Here is an 18,922-nt window from a genome sequence, read left to right on the forward strand (position 1 = left end):
AACAGGCCCTTATAAAGCTGTTCTGAAGAGCAAGGCAGAAAAAAATTTGATAAAAAGTAAAGTTAAATACAGTGAGGACATACGGTAGTCTCTGTAGAAATTGTAATGTCTTTTCCAGGACATTTGGAAGTTCTCTCAAAAATCAACCGCAGATTTTCCTTATCCTTATTTTTTAATTTTCTTTTCACTGCACCAAGATCGATATCTTCAACTTTTTCTTTTTTGACACTTTTAGGACCAAAGACATTTTTGAAAGTTTCATAAGCCAGGTCTGAGGTTTTCTTTTTCTCTGGTGGCGACTTTAAAGTTTCTACTCCGGTTCTGTTGTTTGCCTCCCCAGCAACCTCATCTTCGTCTCCAGTTTCCAAATGTTTTTTGCCCTCCAAATCCCCCTCCTTTCCATCATTAGACTTTTTGCTGTCATCATGACTGTCTAATTTGAGTCGCTGAGAAAGCTGTCCCAATGTGGTGCTTTTAGACATTGCCAGTAATTTGGACTCAATCGGCTTTTTCACACCAGAGGACATCTTCTGTTCAGGGAAAAGCTTGGCTTTGTTTACAGTCTTCTTGAGGCTGAGCAAGGCCAGATCAGCATCCTTCTCCCTTTGCTTGATCTCTGACACCACCTCCCTGTCATCCCCCACTGCTCCTTTCTTTAGTACCCGCAAACCACTGAACAGAGCTGGCATCTGGAAGGAAGGAGGTGAGGACAGTGCTGTACCCTTGGATTGGGTGGCAGTAGATGAAACTGGTGAGGCAGTGCTTGATTGCGGCATCTTTGAATCCAGTGTCTGATGTGGAGATGAGCTGACAGATGGCTGGCTTTTACCAGTAGAGTCTGATGGTATTTTAGGCTCTGAAAGAGTCAGGCCAAAAGTTTCTTGTTGTTCCTCTGGTTTGGATGATGACTGGATTACTTTTTCAGGAATCTGATTAGGTTGGGGCTCCTCAGTTTCTTTTATGTTTTCTGTAAGTTTTTTTGGAGAGACCCTGTCCTTTTCATGAGCGGATACTTCTAATATTTTATTGCCAGAAATTACAGGAACAGGCTGAGAACAATCTATGCTGTCATACTCTTCATCAACTGATGCTGCTGCTGAATCCAATTTAGGACTATCCTCAGTAGATTCTCCAATAACGGACACTGCAGTATGGCTATTCTTAGTACTACCTCCGTCTTCCTGCTTGGACACTGATGATACCTTTGCTGGGCTAGATTTATCTCTGCGACCAAACTTACTAGAATATAAAATGGCCTCTATGGTTGATCTTTCTCTAAAACCGTGTGTTCTTAAAACAGGTATTTGTTGCTCATCTTCCTTCCCCTGTCCCTTCACAACATTTTTGCCTTCAGATAAGGGATCTTTCTCAGAAAAACCTATACCGCTTTTTGGCTTCTCATCATCCTCATTTTCTGTGTCGCTATGTGTTTCCACCCTTGTGACTTGAACGAGTTCAGACTCATTTGAGTCTTTTTGGGGTCCTTTCACTTGTTCACAAGTAGTTTTTATGGATGATTTAGCGTCTTGAAGTGCTCCTTCACTATTACTTTGACAGTCTTCTACTACTTCAGCTCCACTATCTGGCAGCTCTTTGAAAGATGTCAAAACAGGCATAGGAGAATCCAAAGTAGCAGTATGATCCCGTATAAATAAATTGTTAAACACATTCAAAATGGAACTAGTAGGCTGCTTCCCTTCTTCATCCAAGTTACTATGTTTACTCTCCATTTGTACTTTCTATAAGTTGTAGTCCCAGTGTCTCTTAAAAATATTTATCCTTCCACCTGTATTTATTCAAGCTGCCACACTTTCACTTCTAATGGTTTCAGGAAACAAACGGCCTTTGTATGGATAGACCTCTAACACTTCTCTAATCTTGTCCTGGAAGAAGGTTTAATGACACTTTTACAGGTCAGTATAGCTGCTTTTCGTAATGTCAAGTGAAGGCAACTCCTTGCTGTACGTTGTCAGCAGTACAGTTAACTTTCCTCCAGCAGCAGATTTCCATGACACATCCAGTGAAGTCAAGCAGTTCAACGGCTGGAAACCTTTCTCGCTGTAATATACCCGGTATGGTTGGAGAACAGAGTCCACCTGTCTTGAAACAGAAGCATTCCCCACTCTTAGGAAGCGATATATTCCATAAAGTTGAAAGATGTACTTCCCTGTGTGGCAGTGTGGAGTCCTGGTGCTCCTATTTTGAGTCTGTCTCAGTTTACAGTCAAAGTTTTTGTGCCACTGTGTGAGAAAAATTCTCACGTTGGGAACAAAAAGGAATTTTACTGGTCTATCCAGTCTGGGAACACCTCTTTTTAAACCCCTCCCTTCCTGGGAGGGATTCTGCATACTCATGCACAACAGGTGTCTTATTACCTCTACTTCCTTGAGGCAAACAGAGCAGGCGCAGAAGCACGTATCAGCCTGCAGTCAGGTAGAGAGGTGTAGATTTCTGTAAAGTAGCACTACACTTTAAAGTGGGGAGCTTGTACAACACTTGGCTTAAGATGAGGTGATTAGGCAGCAGCCTGCTGGCCACAGCCAGCTCAAGCTAATATGCTAAAATGTGATCATAAGCCTCAAGTGCTGAACACAGATGAAAAAATAGATACGTTTTCTCACCTACCTTCACGTTTAGGATGAACCTGCTCTCCATACTGACAACATTCAGAAGATGAATACAATTTTAACTGTGAGGAAACTGCTTTTAAGAACCTTTAAAAAACTGATAAGCTAGCACTAACTGCAGTAAGCATGCTAACTGAAATATACTTAAGTTAAAAAAAAGTAGAAAAAATGTGAATGTAGTGATGTTTTTAAATAATTTTCTTAGCTTATGCTTATTTTAAATCACTACTTTCAATATGACAGGATTGTTTAATTGAATATGTCACAAGGTACTAAAAGTTTTAAATGTCACAAGGTGCTAAAAGCTTTGGTTGCCTTTAGCAACCAAAGCTCACTCTTCCTGAAAGCAACTGCCTGACTTAGCACATTCTAAAGTGAGCTACATAATGGAACTCCATGCTTTAAGTTAAGCTTTGGGAAGGTTTTTATGTTTTAAACAATGAGACAAAAATTAACATATCACCAATGAACAATGGTATCCCAGCAAAAACAGCTTTACAGTATAGTGAAAAAACCCCACAAATACTGCAGATTGTTTAAACACTAAATTCCCCTGGAGGATATATTAGAAACAGAAACTTTAATCTTACACAAATATAGCACGAGTAAAGGGGAGAAGAAGTTTTCAAATTATATAATTAATTAGGAGGAAAAAAGCTACTAGGCATTTAGTGCAAAAAGTAAATGCCCCCCCTAAACCAGTGGTGCCACCCGACTGCCACCAACTGTTTGTGGTTGCTGGTTACCCTAACCTTCACACCACTGTGAAGTAATAATTATTATTTTTTTGTAGGATTGTCTTATTTATGACATACTGGTAGGTTTTGGAGGTCTGAACAGCATTTTAATCAAATTAAAGAGGCAGTATTACATGTTTTTCAGCCACATAGTGCCATTTTATAGCCCAATCAAGTAACTACGTTACCTTCAGCTGTTTATATCAAACAGCTGATATAAACGCTGTATATATCAAACATGACTTTAAAGAAATTTGGCTTTGCAATTTAACATTTTGAAATTGGGCCTCTGTGTCTTTAGGAAACTCCAGTTCTTTCCAGCACTGCACCTTCAGCACCAAGATTAAAGGGGCAGTATTATGTAAAAATTGACTTTTTTGAGTTTTACATCATGTTATAATGTGATTCCCTCATCAATAAATAGCTTCACTTTTGTGTTGTCAGACCACAGAGTATTTGCTATATCTGTAGTCCTTCAGATTTTTTCCAGGTTTCTTGGTGACCTCCTGGATAATCACAGATAGTCTTACTAAATTGAATAATTTAGAAAGGCATTTTATGTTTACTCAAGTTATGTTTAGATCCATTTCTAATTGGACAAATGGTTTTCAGTACCTCTTGCAAGATAAACAAACTGATATGAGACTCAAGAGGTCAAAAGTAATACTATTCATTTAAAAGCTTCAGACAGGTGTTGTCATCTCCTCCCTCCTCTTGAGCATCCTTCTGTTGAAATACAGGAGGATATTTTATGCACAGTTGTAGTACAAATAAATCGCAGAGCCTGTTCCACAGCTGAATATCTGAGATGTCTGACTTTCTTGACTCTGCACTAATCATGCACATCATGCAGTGTGCACTGGTATGTCAAGCAGTTGTGTTCGCTGTCAGGGCAGTTCAGGTGTCTCAGGGAAAACAATACATAGCCTTTCTAACAACACAAAAAATGTGCCCACATCCACACCCAGGTATTCTACTTCATCTGCCGCACAAATGAGAGTTGTCAGACAGACAGCGTGATGGAATCTGGACAGACATAAATAGGTGGGGAAACATTTTTATGAGCCTCTTTAGACAATTGTGTTATGTATACATAAATCCCAAAATAGTGGGAATCACCTGATTGTTTTTTGTAGTACATCAGATTAGAGTGGAGGTTTCTGGCCCAATTTAACCTTTGTAAAGTCCAACGAGTAAATTTGCAGCTTTATATGAGAAATATAATGAATACTCAAACCAACAAGGATAACATTAATATATAAGACAAACATAACAAATAAGGCCTCTAAAAAACTGCTTAAAGTTAGGGGATAGTTTTTGTTGCCCTAAATGTGAGTTTTGGCTAAAATAATCCCTTCCAGGTTTTGGAATTGGATCTGGGTCCCAAGATTAGAATTTATGACCCTCTAATCCATTTGTAACAGCTCATAATCAGCCCCCCAAATGCCTGAATGGAGACTAATCCCCTTGAGTCTCACGAGGTTGAAGAACAGTCATGGGATTTTTACTGCTCATGTTTGAGAACGTTTACCGTGCACTCCAGCTTGGGGTAGTAGGGTGTGTCCCCGATGAGGTCATCCTCTGGCGGTGTGATGCGAAGGAATTCGAGGTGGTTGGGGCGAGGCACGCAGGTGAGAACCTCTTGAGGGTCATCGCACTCCAGCATCCAAATATCATCCTGTCGCAGGAGGGAATCTTCTACATAAATAATAATAAATAATAAATACACAAACAATGTCAGGATATTAATGATAAAAAAGGCTGAATACAAATACACAAATGGTACAAATACACAGCACAAAGTAAACCAACTCAAGCTGTTTTATGCTCCCACCCCTGTATCACCAAAATGCACAGACAGAAATAAAGCATGTATCTGAATCTCAAGGCATAAAAACTCTTTAGCATCAACTCTAGGCCACCAGGCTATCTTTATTTGCACTTAGCAGGTCTTGTTCCCACAATCAACACCATGACACAAATCCAAGAAAATACAACTGCAGAGAAGTCATTTCTAAACTTTGCCACTGCATTTAAGTCAATTAAATACCTAGTGCAACACAAATGAGAGGAAAGAATTTAAATTCAATGTTCACACATTTGCAGCATGCTTAGTCCTAATTAGCTAGACTTAGAATAGGAAAGACTGCCCCCTCCTGACTATGTTACATGCACTACAATTCTGAAGAGAAAAAGCTCTGCTTTTACATTTTGAGAAGGAACTTAACCTCTGCCTGTTGAAGTATGGTGCAGGAGATGTAGAAGCCTACCCAACCTTTAAACACCTGCCTTTTCTTTTAATATCCATGTTCTACAGAGTGAAATGTTTTAAAAGTATGAGCAAACATTATCAAACAGAAAAGAGGCAAAAAAGGAGAAAATGGTACGCTGAGAATCCGCAAGAATCTTGGTAACCTAAGTTTCCTGCAGATGAAAGACAACACCTTTCCAGCTCCCAGTTCAATAAAATGCAAATACATACTCAATACCTAATGAGAGCAGTATTCCTGAAAAGATATGCAGTAATATGTGATTCAGACAAAAATAAAAGCCTTGATGTTTCACTGCAGTACTCTAACATGCTCATCCAGAGACAGCTGTGATGGGTTACAGCTACAGTATGTGGAGCTTTGACTTGTGGGGGAAAAAACAGCAGGATTAGATTAATAACTTTTCATTATCATAATGCTATGCAGCCCAGTCCTGCAGTGCAAACTGCCGACTGTAGCTTGGGATGGTTCCAGATGCAGTGTTAAGCCCAATATGGGCCAAGTGGAGACATTACAGATCACAAACGGCTCTCTCCACATTTTCCAGCTCTTGTAGTGGACTTATGGTCATGGCTTTATCCACCTGCTGCATACGCAAACAAAATTTAATTTATGCTCTTGCTGTATTTTGTAATGTGTGTCTGTGTTTCAGATCATGGCCAGCAAAACAATATCCTAATTAAATACTTGGGTAATCCACACTGCCACCACCTGGTCAAGTAGACAGACAATATTCATACCCCTCCACACTTTAACACACTGTGAATTAAAATAAGACAATACCGATATGCATTAACTGTAAAAACATATGGCAAAATATATATTTGTGTGATGTAATGCAGTCAAATGGTTAAAACAGGCAAACAAAAAACAGCATCAGCTCCCAGGTTCAGGTTCTTCTGGTAAATTTTGTTGCATTTTCTAGGCTCTGACATCCATCTTGAGCAGCTGAAATCTTACTGGTTTTATACCAAATTGGCAACACACCTGCAGTTCATTAGATCATACCATAATTGAACAGGTCAAAACAAACTAAAAAATCTAAACAGAGATCAGGAATAAGATATTTAATCTAATTTACAAACTCATCTACATAGCCTAAATGGTCTGCAAAATAAAACATGTAAGAGAGGGCAATTCAAAAGGTTAATTTAAAGAAAATACAAGCGATGCAATACAGAAAAGAAAACCCTCTATTTGGTAGAACCCAGTGATGCAATCAGTGACATACAGCCATTTAAGCAGAAAATGCTTGGCCGGCCCCTCCCATACACCTGATCAGGTTGTAACATCTGAAATGGACAAACAATGGTGAGTAAAAAAAAAGTAAAAAGTAAAAAATAAATAATTTATCGTAAATGTACCTTGAAACAAAAACATTCATAATCATTCAATGTGTCCAATGTGAAGTGTTAGCTTTAACTAAAACTTATACATAGAATGAATAATGTCCGACCATCATCCACCAAAACAGAATTAATAATTACCGATTCACCAAAGAGTCTTTCTTTTGGAAACATTTTTGTTTGCGATGAAATGTTGGATTTATAGTTACCATAATATGGTATCCCTCTGTTGTCAGAACAAGCCAGATATTTGTCCTGCGTCACAGCACTATTGTTTACAGATATAAACAAGCAGAATAAAAAAAGAACACACTGTAAGATGAGCAGATAATGGCAATCCACGCTGGGCAATGTTCCATGTTTAGTTTCAGGTTTGATTGATTGAGTAAACAACCAACCCATTGCGAATTGATCAGTGCTGTTGTTTGTGAGCATCAGGTAAAACTGTTTTATTTTACAGCAGTTCTTTTTAGATGTTTTTATTTTTTATAAGATATTTGCTGATGTCTAAAGATTGTATAAAAGTCATAACAGATGTCCAAATGAGCCCCCTGTATGTTTAGCCCAATAATAAGGCTTCAGTGTTTGGAGTTTTGGTGGTGTCAAGGACAGTGACTAATGTGAATAATGTTTTGGCAGCTACATTATTATGGTGTAGTTTAATCTTACAGAGTGAAACATGAGCAGATTATGTGGAGAAAAGTGAGATCTGCAAAACCATCACCTGGTTTACCAAAATAAAATATTATGATGAAGCAGTTGCAGTTGCACATATGTGCACATGTGCACATATGTGCAAAAGGTAGCCAGGTTTAGTCCTAATCCCCCAATCTACAAATGATCTGAACAATAACTATAACAACTAATAACAAATAACAATAACTACAGTACATGCACTCATAGAATGACTGGAAACAAAGACAAAATGCATTTTTCTGAGAAGATAAGAGGATATCTGTATGAGCCAGATTATTTTCCAGATATGGAAAAGCTAGCAGACTAAATAATGTTCTTCTTAGAAAATCAGTTGAGAATAACATCAGCCACAAAAAGCCTTAATTAGCTATACTTTATAGTGGACATATTACTACTACATGAAAGACCCACAAAAGCTATTAATTATCCTGATTCGTTTTGATATTAATAAAGTAGAGTCAAGTGCAGGTTAGACAAGACAGAAATAACAAACATATGTGCAATTTAAAGAAAAGAAAAGCAGACATTAGCCCAGATTCTCATCAATGACTCTCATCAAAGCAACCAAATATCCTTCATGCATCCTGTATTTTACTCTACAAAATGCATAAATCTCACCACTCGAAAGCAGAGAACTGGGCCAAGTGGCACTGTGTACATTTGGCAGCCTCTACCCACTTCCAGCACTTTAAGCAGGAACGGAGAATCGTTGATTTTAAATATAAATCATGAACAATGGCAGGACCTATAAAGTGTTGTGCCTCTACAACATTTTTCTGTATTTTCATTGGCTTGCTGGCTATTCACCACTTGAGTGTTGAATGATTAATTGAATTGATTGCCTGTCATGGTTAAAGTACAAGAAACGGCGGCTGCAGGTGAACACTCAAGGATCTGCATCACCCTGCCTGACATTGTAAGCAGAAAGCAGCCCAAAATGAAGCTGACTTGAGTTGTCATCAAGATTCAGCTTTCAAGTCTGATTAGACACACAGCCTGAAGGTAAAAGGAAGCTTTATTTTGTTTCACTTCACTGGCCATGACTTAGGAGATAGGGAATTTGGCAACTCTCCCAAACTGAGACAAAAACTGCACGACACTGAAAAGAGCTGGTTGCAAAGAAAAAAAGACAAACTATGGGACACCACATAACTGAAATTTTCCAGGGAGAAAGTTATTCATTGAGGAAAGAAGGTTAAATGTTATAAGAAAAAGGACCTTTGTGCCTTTTTTCCTGTTTGCAACTTAATACAAAAGACACTCTTGTGCTGTGTTTTGGTCTAATGGACTACAAAATTGTAATTGAGCAGGTCTTTGTCTTCAGTGTTGGTAACAATGTTTCTTTAGTGTGCACTAGAAGGGAGAACTCATGGGAACATTGCAGATAATCTCATTAAGGCATTGGTTGCCATATGTCAGATAATAATAAACAAAGACTTGAGGAAGAGAAATGTTGAGAAAGGATATACGTAATGTTGCATTTAATAGACACAACACAAGGAACTCTGAAGAAGACACTGAGCAAAAGTATCTTCTTTACTAAATGTAAGCAAAACTAGAGTCTCATCAAATTATAGTTGCTTTTCATTTGTGATTCCTTTTTTGTCTTTGGCAAAAAACCACAACGCATTTCTCTCGCTAGTTATACCAATTTCTTAAACTTTTCTTATGTGTTCTGTTAGTTAGGACAGGATGCATAATATAAAGGTGTCAATCTTTTACCATACAGGCTGAGGTGTACAATCATTAACACATGAAATAAAATAAATAATAACCTTTTTTAAAATTCACTATTACTGCCTGCATAATTACACCCATTAATAAGCAAAGCTTCATTAGGGAAGCTCAGATAAAAGGGCTTGGAAGATAATTAATTCAACCTTTTATACACCATAAAGGTCCAGGCTTCACACAGATCCACTTACCCTCTTTGCCTGATCTCTAATGTTCATTTATATGTGTTAACATCTGAAATGTAATCAATAATGAAGCATCATCATCAGGGGAGTTTACGAAATGGCTAATGTCCAGCCAGAAAGAGAATTTGTGTAAGATTAAAAGTTTAAGTTTTAACTGTTAGACTGCAGAGGATGTAGAGTGAGGACAGCTTAGTGTAAGAAACAGCTTTGGTTCACAGTTACCATAATTACTTCAGCTGTTTTAAAATTCAGCATGGTTGGCTGTGAGAACTAATCGAGTAACCAAATGATTAGGAGATAGTTATGCTATTCCTCATTGCTCACTCTTTAAGGTTTAAACATGAATAAAATGTAAAGCAGGAATGGAGTTGACTAAGAACATGGTGAAAGAAGCTACAACAACAACAAAAGGATTAAAAACAAACATCCTAGAATTACAGAGAATGGCACAAGTATTCAAACCCCTTCAATTTTCACTCTCTCTGTAGAAACAAAATTAGATACTTTGCACTGCATTTCAAAGTAGCACAAAACTGTAAAGTGAAAGGAATAAGAAAGATGGTTTTCAAATATTTAGCAAATAAAAATATTATAGGCTACACTTATATTCAGCTCTCTTTAGACTGATATCCCAAAACTAAATGCAGTGCAACCAACTGCCCTTAAAAGTCTATATAATCAATCAATAGTTTGTTATTTAATCTCACTATGATTTCAGCTGGTTAGTGGAGGTTTCTGAGGTTTGTTAGAGAACTTTAGTGAACAAACAGCATCATGAAGACACAAAGTTTAAAGCTGGGTCAGGTTATAAAATATCCCAAACTTTTTAAATATCCATTAACACTGATCAGTTTATCATCTAATCAGGGAAATAGCCCAACTGCAAAAGATAGGACTGTCCACTTAAACTGTTTTAGAGCACCAAGGAGGGTAATAATAACTCTGGAAGAGCTCCAGAATTCTGTGTTTCAAGTTGGAGAATCTGCTGATGCAAATTGTTAGTCATATAGTCCAGACATCTGGTCTAGTATATGGTGGAGTGGCAAGAAAAAAGCCATTGTTCAAACAAAGTTTCATTGAGTCATTGAAACATGGCTTATTTAAAATCAAGCTAGTCTACAAAGCAGTACGTGGGATGGAAAACAAACACTGCACACCTGATCACAATATCATCATTGATCATGCCAGTGGCAGCATCATGTTCTGAGGATTCAATACTTAAAATAGGCACACAGTGAGAGTTGAGGATAAGCATATCCAGGTATTACAATAGTCCAGAATATGAGGCAATACATGCAAACAAATGTTCACAGAAGCACTCCATTCACTCTGACTGAGCTTGAGTTATTTTACAAATAGGCAAAAACTTCAGTATTTAAACATACAAGCTGGTAGATGCATACCCTACAAGATTTGCAGCTTTAATTGCAATTAAAGGTGGTCCCCCAAAATACTAAATTAGTGGCAATGAATACAAATGCACTCTGCAATGTAATTCTAATAAATAAAAATCTACACATCACATCTTTCCTTCTTTCTTCAGTCACATAAAATCCCAATAAAATACACTTTATTTTTTTTGTGTTTGTAATGTGACAAAATCTGAAAAGGATTCATTGTATGCAAAATAATGTAAAACACTCAGCTTAATCTGTACTAATCCCAAAAAACAGATACAGTAGGTTCTGAAAAATTTTGTTCAATAAGCAACAGTTATTCTGAACTGATATTCTATAAACATAAAACTCTTTGGGAAATGTAGCTCATCACTTTAAAAAAGTGCTCACACTTTAATTTATAAATACTATGGAACTGCCTTGCTACATCTTTCACTTCAGGAACTCTAATATGGAAGTAAATAAATCATCAAATGAAAAAAAGTTCAGTGCAAATGTGCAAAAGCCTTTGACTTGAGCTTTTTCGAACTTCAGCAAGACAATGAACCAAAACAAGATTAAAGGCTTAAAGAGAAAGACTTTTAAAGTTGCAAAGATGCAGTATAAATGTATCTTGTGCAGTCTTGTGTGAATCTGCATGTTTTCATTTTTCTATCATGTTGCTGATGGTACCATTTTCCTCCACTGAGGGACAATAATGGATAAAGAAAAAATTAAATCCTATTGTGTTCTGTCTAGAGCAGATTTCTGCCTTTTCTAAAATAACCTTACCTAACTAATAGCTAGAAAGTACAGCAATCGAAAAATTGGCTAAAATATTAACAGGTGCATATATAAACCAACAAGACCAAAAGGGAATATTTTGAGGCTTTCTTATACGTTGTGTAAATATTAAAATCCTGAACCATTCATGAAGGGTTAATTATTGTTTTCCTTCTAGACTGGCCATTAAGTTTGAGAGTCCTGATCTTGTGATGGGCCAATGACTTCCTTCTTGATCATTCTTATATGAAGTCTAAATAACTAGTATGATGTTTAACTTTTAAGCACTTTTTTTAAAAGAACACAGTAATTACTCTTAGATATAATAGTTAAAACCATAAAGTACCCCAAAGGTGTACCATTTTGTGTTGTATTGGTGTGTGATTAAAGTGAATGTGTTCTGAATTTAAATCCACATGGAAACATCACAGACTGATGTAAAAGGTACACAAATGTCAAGGAGCTCCAAAGACAAATAAGGAAAAACATTTCCCAGAAAATAATAAAAAGTCAGACATCTCTGAACAGGCTTACAACGTCACGGTGGCTTTTGAAAGATTACATATAGAGAGTACATTGTGACCGCTCAAATCCATTTATTATACAATTGTCAGATTTACATGCACCAAGATAGATTACAAAAACATGGAAATAAGAAAAGCTCTAATCCTTTTTTATGCAGCCTCTTCCAAAGCTTGATGGATTTAAGTTTTAGCCCCCTTTGTTTCCAGTTACATAAATGGAATATGAGTGGAGAGGAGGGAAAGCACATACTCAGAACATCACTTTGGGAATGCTTGAGTTAAGTCTGTGCTCACGTGAACTCAGGTCAGGTCAGACTTGGTGTCAACACAGTCTTTGATCCAGGACACTCCTACTAATCTCTACTCTCCCTGTAGCGCTGAGGAAGTTATAATGGATCATCAACAAAACTGTTCTCAGGACCTGCTGCCCTGTCCTGGCTCTGCTGGAGAGTTTCTAATTTATGGTCACATGTATAACCCAAAACCAGAGCAGTAAAAAACACCAACAAAGAGATCCTGCATAACAGCTCTCATATTTTCCACAAACCAAACTATTAGAGAACAGCTCGAGTGACAAAGTGAAATTTTCTTTGAGAAAAATGAATTCAAGAACCATGTCAGACACAAAGACAAATCCAAACAACTGAATCTCTTTCAAGCCATCACTTTTTGTTCTTTGAATTCTAGCGACAGAACTGTGAGATGAAGGGCTCACTCTGACAAACACTTCATGCTGTACAGATGATAAAAGCAATAATATCTACATCCCCATCCGAGCAGGGAGTCTGTACATGAAACGGTTTGTTCACTGTGTGATTTCTGAAAGAACTCACCTGTTGTGGAGTTGCTGGAGGAGTTTCTCTTGGAGTTGCTTGGCCGCCTGTTGAGGTCCAGGTCCAGATGGGTGACAGTCCGCTTGTTGCCATTCCTATCGATGACTTCAGTAAAGCTTTTGGGTTCATCTGTGCTGCTGGAGCTGTCTCGATAGGAGTCTTCATCCTTATCTGAAAGTAGGACAATGCGGTGGTTGAGCTGTGGACTCAGCTGCTTGGAAGACAAGGGGGACAGCACAGGAGACATGCTTTGGAGGTTGTTGGAGGCCGGGAAAGATGTGTTGAAGACTCCAGCGAGAGAAGGTGAAGAGGGGCTCTTTGATTTGGATCTGACTGGCGCTAAGGGCTCTGCAGTGTGGGAAAGGGGAAGTCGTAACCCCTCAGAAAGTTTGTTACCATTTTGTTTACTGACTTCAAGTCGGTAGTCTCCTTTTTTCGTTCCCCACTCTCCAATCTCCTTTTTACTCCCACTGGTCCCTGGATGTTGCAAAGTTCTGTTACCATTTGCGTGGCTGACATGGTGAACTTTACCTTCCACGTCCTGTAATTTTGCAACTACCCTGATGCCTGTGTTTCTTTGGTTCATATCACTGTACAGCTGATGCTGACCAGATTTGTTGACAGTTAATCCATTTGCAGCTATCGTATCAACCGCAGAATCAAACTTTTTAATGGGACGAAGGTTGCCCCCACTCTGTCGTCTGTTCAGGCCCTCTATCAGGCTGCAAGAGGATGATGCGTAGCCAAGTTCACCGTCACATTCTGAGAAGTCGTTACAAAAATCCATGACTGGGTCAAAGTTCTGGTTGTCCTCCATTAAGTCCCAGTTCTCTTGAGTAGTCCGAAAAGGTTCCTCCACTGTAACGATGAGTTTACTGACTTCTCTAACATTAGAGCGACTTGATGTGCTGTCAGACACATAGTCAGAAGCCTTTTCCTTTGGGATTTGCTCTGCTTGTAAAACTGCAGATGTGGATTCTTTGGAGTCTGTTGGAAGCGCCACATGTGATTGTCCTTTTGTAGCTTTCTTTTTCATTTTAGTGTATTGTAAATCCTCTGGCTTGTCAAGCTTCTTGCCTCCCAGCCTCTTCACCTTTTTGCTCTTAGCTGCACCCTTCTTACTCTCAGACATCAGGCAGTTGCTGTCGCTAAGAACCCGACCTCCAAGGTGAACTTCTTGATCTTCCTCACACTCCTGGAATTTCATATCCTGGTTGCCCATTTTGACTTTGCTAGCACAATCCCGACACAGGGATAACAGATCTACCAGCAACTGGTGGTGATCAGCCGCCAGCCAGCAGAGTTCTGCGACTGCTTCTTTTGTTGCCTGCTGGGAGTTGAAAAGTTTGCCTGAGGAGTCAGAAGACTGGCCTCTTTGTTTGGACACAGCCAGATTCTGCTTTCCCCAGTCATGGTCATTACCGCTGCTTGCTGAATGAGAGGTGCGGCTCTTGTATTTGAAGATGGGGGCCCTCCTCTTGGGAAAGTAGAGACTGACGTTGCTTAGCTCATAGATGGGTTCATAGAGAAGCAAGATGGTGTGTGTGCCCTCCATGATGGGTGCCATGCTAGTTATTTTAGTTGTGTGAGTAGGCACTGAGTGCAGAGAGAAATCTCAGTCTATTCATCATCCTGGTCTGATATTGTCCTAGAGAAAGTAGTACACAGAAACAAATCAGAAAGACACATAAATTAAAAGACAGCACAGTGCATTTTTACCAAAAATGCCTCTAAGGCAAGACATTACCTTACCAGAGCCAATTTAAGAACCACAGGTTGAACCTCTGTGTTCAGCTGTCTAAGAGGATATGGAGGCCAAAGAAGCAATAGCATTTTTTTTTGTGTGAGACTAAATGTATATGTGGGTGCTGTCAGAAACCTCCCACCAAAATAATCTGTGAAATGGACAAAAAAAAAACTTACCACACAAAATACAAACATAAATATTAATAAAATACATTAAAAATTGTAATTGTAATGAGAACATATGGAAAGTTTAAGAGTAATGGTACTTTTGTAAGGTACTAGAAGTTGTGACTTAGCAACTCAGGAATAATGGTTATCTAAATTCCAAACTAATATAAAAATCCCTTGATTTTTTAATCTTTTATAATTTGTCAAAAATCTACTTGATTTAATATAGTTTGAAAACTAAAATATGTCTTTATACTCAGTTCTCTTATTTGCATATTTCTTGAGCTTTCAAAAATAATAGGAAACAAATTCTCAATTTTTAAGACTGTTTAGGAACATTATAATTCACTTTAACATCCTGCAGGTAAAAAAAAAGAGATAAAAAACAAAAACACCAATGCACTATTGAAGACCATCTTAAGTCGTCTCACAAGCTGGGCCTTCCACACTTTCCTATGAAACTAATACTCAACACACCCCAACCCTGCCATTTTTCACCACACTCTGTTTTTGAACAGTCTTCTGTCCTCAATATCCACACTGTCAAGTTTCTATAAGCACATAAAACATTTCTGAACCGCAATTCATCAACATTTTACAAGCTGCAGCAGGCAGAGTCACGCAAGGTGACGGGACATGCAAAGCTCCACGCTGAGATGCCTTCAAACATGTTTACAAGCACAACCTTACATTTATGCTGCAAATGTTACCCCCTTTCAAATGTTTATGCCATAATATAATCCCGTGGGCCACTATCACCTTGCAGCATATTGCAGACGAATATTGGTCAGCATTAAAATGGCAGCATGCATGTTTACAATATCCTTCCAGATTGGGTGGATCTGCAAAACACTACAGCTGAAATTGACGAACATTACAGTAACTTTATTGTAATTTGACGTGTATCACACAGAAACTGCGAATCCTCCTCTTATGACATGTTACTATGCTGCATTCTATGTTTGAAGCTTAAAATGAAGCACAATCATTTGCAACTACAAAAGGTAAAACTACCACCAGGGTAAAACATAAACAGTTACTCACCCGGTTTGGTGGAAAGGCAAAAAATATTTCCTCACATCTCCGTTCTGCGGCCAGCCAACGCTCACCGCTGCTTCTCTAGACCTGCGTGTTGTGATCAACAGAAGTTTTGACCAATAGCAAAGCGTCCCGCTGGCTCCTCGCTCTCTGGTTGGTTGGGTGTCGTTTAAGGGGCCAACCCACAGTTTGAGTCGGTGCAGCTGCAGCTTGCAGGTAGCCTACGACATGTGATGGGAGCCATTCGGTTCCAGTTGAACAAAAACAGAAAGATCGGCTGCACTTAGCTGTTGCAGTTATCACATAAATGTCAGCGCTTTCATACGCCGAAATCACAATCGTCCAGATCAAGTGAAATAATAAATCCACATTTTATTCAACTGCTGATGTGTCACCATGTGTTGTGAAACAGAGACATCTAGTGGCGAGTTTGTTCATCAATGACTAGAATTTATTCAGTAAAATAGCCCTGACTGTTTGAATCAGTCATGCTATATATTTAATATGACCCGGAAATTTTAAATTAATAAAGCGTAGGCGTGATTGAATGAATAGATTAATAAATGAAGTCAACATGAAGAAATATAAACCCTCATATTTTGCATTTTAGTGGAAAGTTTTACACATTATATTTTAAACTGGTCAAACCCCTTTTTGGTTGGGCTGAGTTACAACAACTTAATTGTGCCAATAAATAATTTGCAAAAAAAAAAAAAAATCATCCAAAATAAACATTCCACAGGAAATCAAGTGCTGTTTTATTATATATCTTATTGATTTTAGACTAAGTACACTTTTAAGGAATCCTTTTGTGTGTGTGTGATTTTTCTTTTTGTCTTCTTTTTAGGTCTTTGTGATTCAAAATCAAAGTTTTTTCAAATGAAGGACATTTATTTATTGTACACCTTAGCATAAACTCACATAAAACCTTAATTTTGAACCGTAGAGAGGAAGTGAAAACCAATATTTGTGGAGCACTGACTGAGTCTGAATCTCATTTCCTGGTGTTCCACCTACTTGCACTCTAAAGGATATATTATTAAACTGACAGAAAAAAAGATTTGTCTCTGATGTTTATCTTTAAATCCATCATGATGTGTGCAAAGCTCATCATTTATCATTTGCCAACAGAGGTACATTGTGTGGGTTTTAAAAAACCCAATATGGCTTTATTTATTTAGCCTTTTTCAAACATCATTGAAATTTAAGGTGCTGAACAAAGGTGCAAAAAGAAAAGACATTGCTATAAAACGTATTAAGATATGAGTCAGTTTTGAAGAAAAAGATTTAAGTACATTCAATTTTCTGACAGACTAAATAGATCAAAATGAGAAAAATTAAAATAAAATAGAGTAAGAGTGTTGAAAAGTGTACGACACTAACAGTTAAATAAAATACACAATAAATCTGAGGGAAACAAGCTCAAGTAAGTCGAAGTTGAAGGTTACTGTTTAGTAAGAAATTATTTTTCTGGTACACTAAATAATTTTTAACTCTTGTAGCCAGGAAGGAAATAACCTTTTTTTCTACCGAACTATGAATTTTCCAGCAGGACAGAATAATAACGCTTACTATAAAGAAACAGAAAGTAAGCACAGTGATCATTTTTAGCTAATTTAATAATTTCTGATGCTTGTATCTCAGAACATTTAATGTGCTACAAGTAGGTTTGAAATACATGCTAGTAATACTTTTGTTCTGATTTGATCCTGCATAACAGTAATTTTGATGTTTAAAGTTACTTTTGAAAAGGAAATTATTTTTTAGCATATCATAATAGTCTATTTCCACATAGTTAAATAACTTGTTGATATTCCTCACATGGAAGTAATGTGACTGATTGCTATGAGTTCCACTTTATGAACAAAATCACTGAAAGAAATTAAGTTTTTCAATATCTAATTTGTTCAGATGTATTCGCATTGAATAAACTATCAAATGTTATTACACTTAATGTTTATGCATTCCTGTCTTCAATTTCACTTTAGAAAATAAGGTAACTTAATCAAATGGTATTTGTTGTATCAACAGCTGAAAAAAAACATACATAATAATTGATGCAATGTTTATGCATAACCACAGACTTGAAATAGTTCTCATTTTCCTTTGCAAGAAACAAAACAGAGAAACAACTTTTGTATGGACCATTGCTACACTGAACAATAAAGAAACTCCATGTATAAATTCTAACTTGAGCACTTTACCTAGCACTTCTATTTAGTGATTTTTCACTTTGCACTTATACTTTATGATAACTTAAACCACCATACACCATCCAGCATCATTTAATTTAATTTGTGCTATGAGTTTCACTTTATGAATGGAGTCACTGAAATAAATTAAGTTTTTGACTATCTAATTTACTCAGGTGTATTCACATTGCATCAAAAATAAAGTAAAATAAAAACATAAACATATTTAGTCCTAAAAGAAGAAGGCCTACACTAAGGCCCGGTCCTAAGCAGTTCCTAACGTAGGCAATAGAGGGAAGCATTGCATCATGGAAGCATTTATTTATACGGGAGCTTTGGAAAGAGGTGAGTTGTGTTGTGGGGGCAAGTTAGATCAGTTTGTTGTCTGAAAAATAAGATAAATATTTCTTTGAGTTCATTATCGATTAACTGAGCTTCATTTGTAATTTGATAGATCATTTTGAATAAAAAATAGAATGTTATTTTCTAATATGTGCTTTAGTTGTATTTTAAAAATGTTAAGACTAAAAATGTTAAAAACGCATAAACAACATTCTCATTAGGCACAAGTAATTTCAAAGTGAATTTAAAAAATGGTTCATGTGTTAGTAGATGAAATAAGGCATTCTCTGCCCAGAGATGTGTAGACATTTCTGCAGATGGCATT

General features: G+C 37.3%; 1 protein-coding gene across 2 annotated transcripts in view; it reads right to left on the reverse strand.

Annotated features, from left to right (window-relative positions):
• The window catches only part of LOC114133995 (formin-1), a 56,844-nt gene extending 42,120 nt beyond the window's left edge, over window positions 1-14,724 (reverse strand). The window contains exons 1-3 of one of the 2 annotated variants that reach the window (XM_028000164.1): window positions 13,112-14,724; window positions 12,700-12,702; window positions 4,896-5,062 (exon numbers count right to left, since the gene is read on the reverse strand). In XM_028000164.1, coding sequence (XP_027855965.1) covers window positions 4,896-5,062; window positions 12,700-12,702; window positions 13,112-14,678 — 1,737 coding nt within the window. In that variant the 5' untranslated portion in view covers window positions 14,679-14,724. Of the gene's footprint in view, window positions 1-83; window positions 2,278-4,895; window positions 5,063-12,699; window positions 12,703-13,111 lie in introns of those variants that run through there. The other variant, XM_028000163.1, reaches the window with a different exon arrangement.
• Between the last annotated feature and the right edge of the window lie 4,198 nt (window positions 14,725-18,922).

Source organism: Xiphophorus couchianus, chromosome 19, assembly GCF_001444195.1.
Source record: "Xiphophorus couchianus chromosome 19, X_couchianus-1.0, whole genome shotgun sequence".
In the NCBI taxonomy this organism is placed as follows: Eukaryota; Metazoa; Chordata; class Actinopteri; order Cyprinodontiformes; family Poeciliidae; genus Xiphophorus; species Xiphophorus couchianus.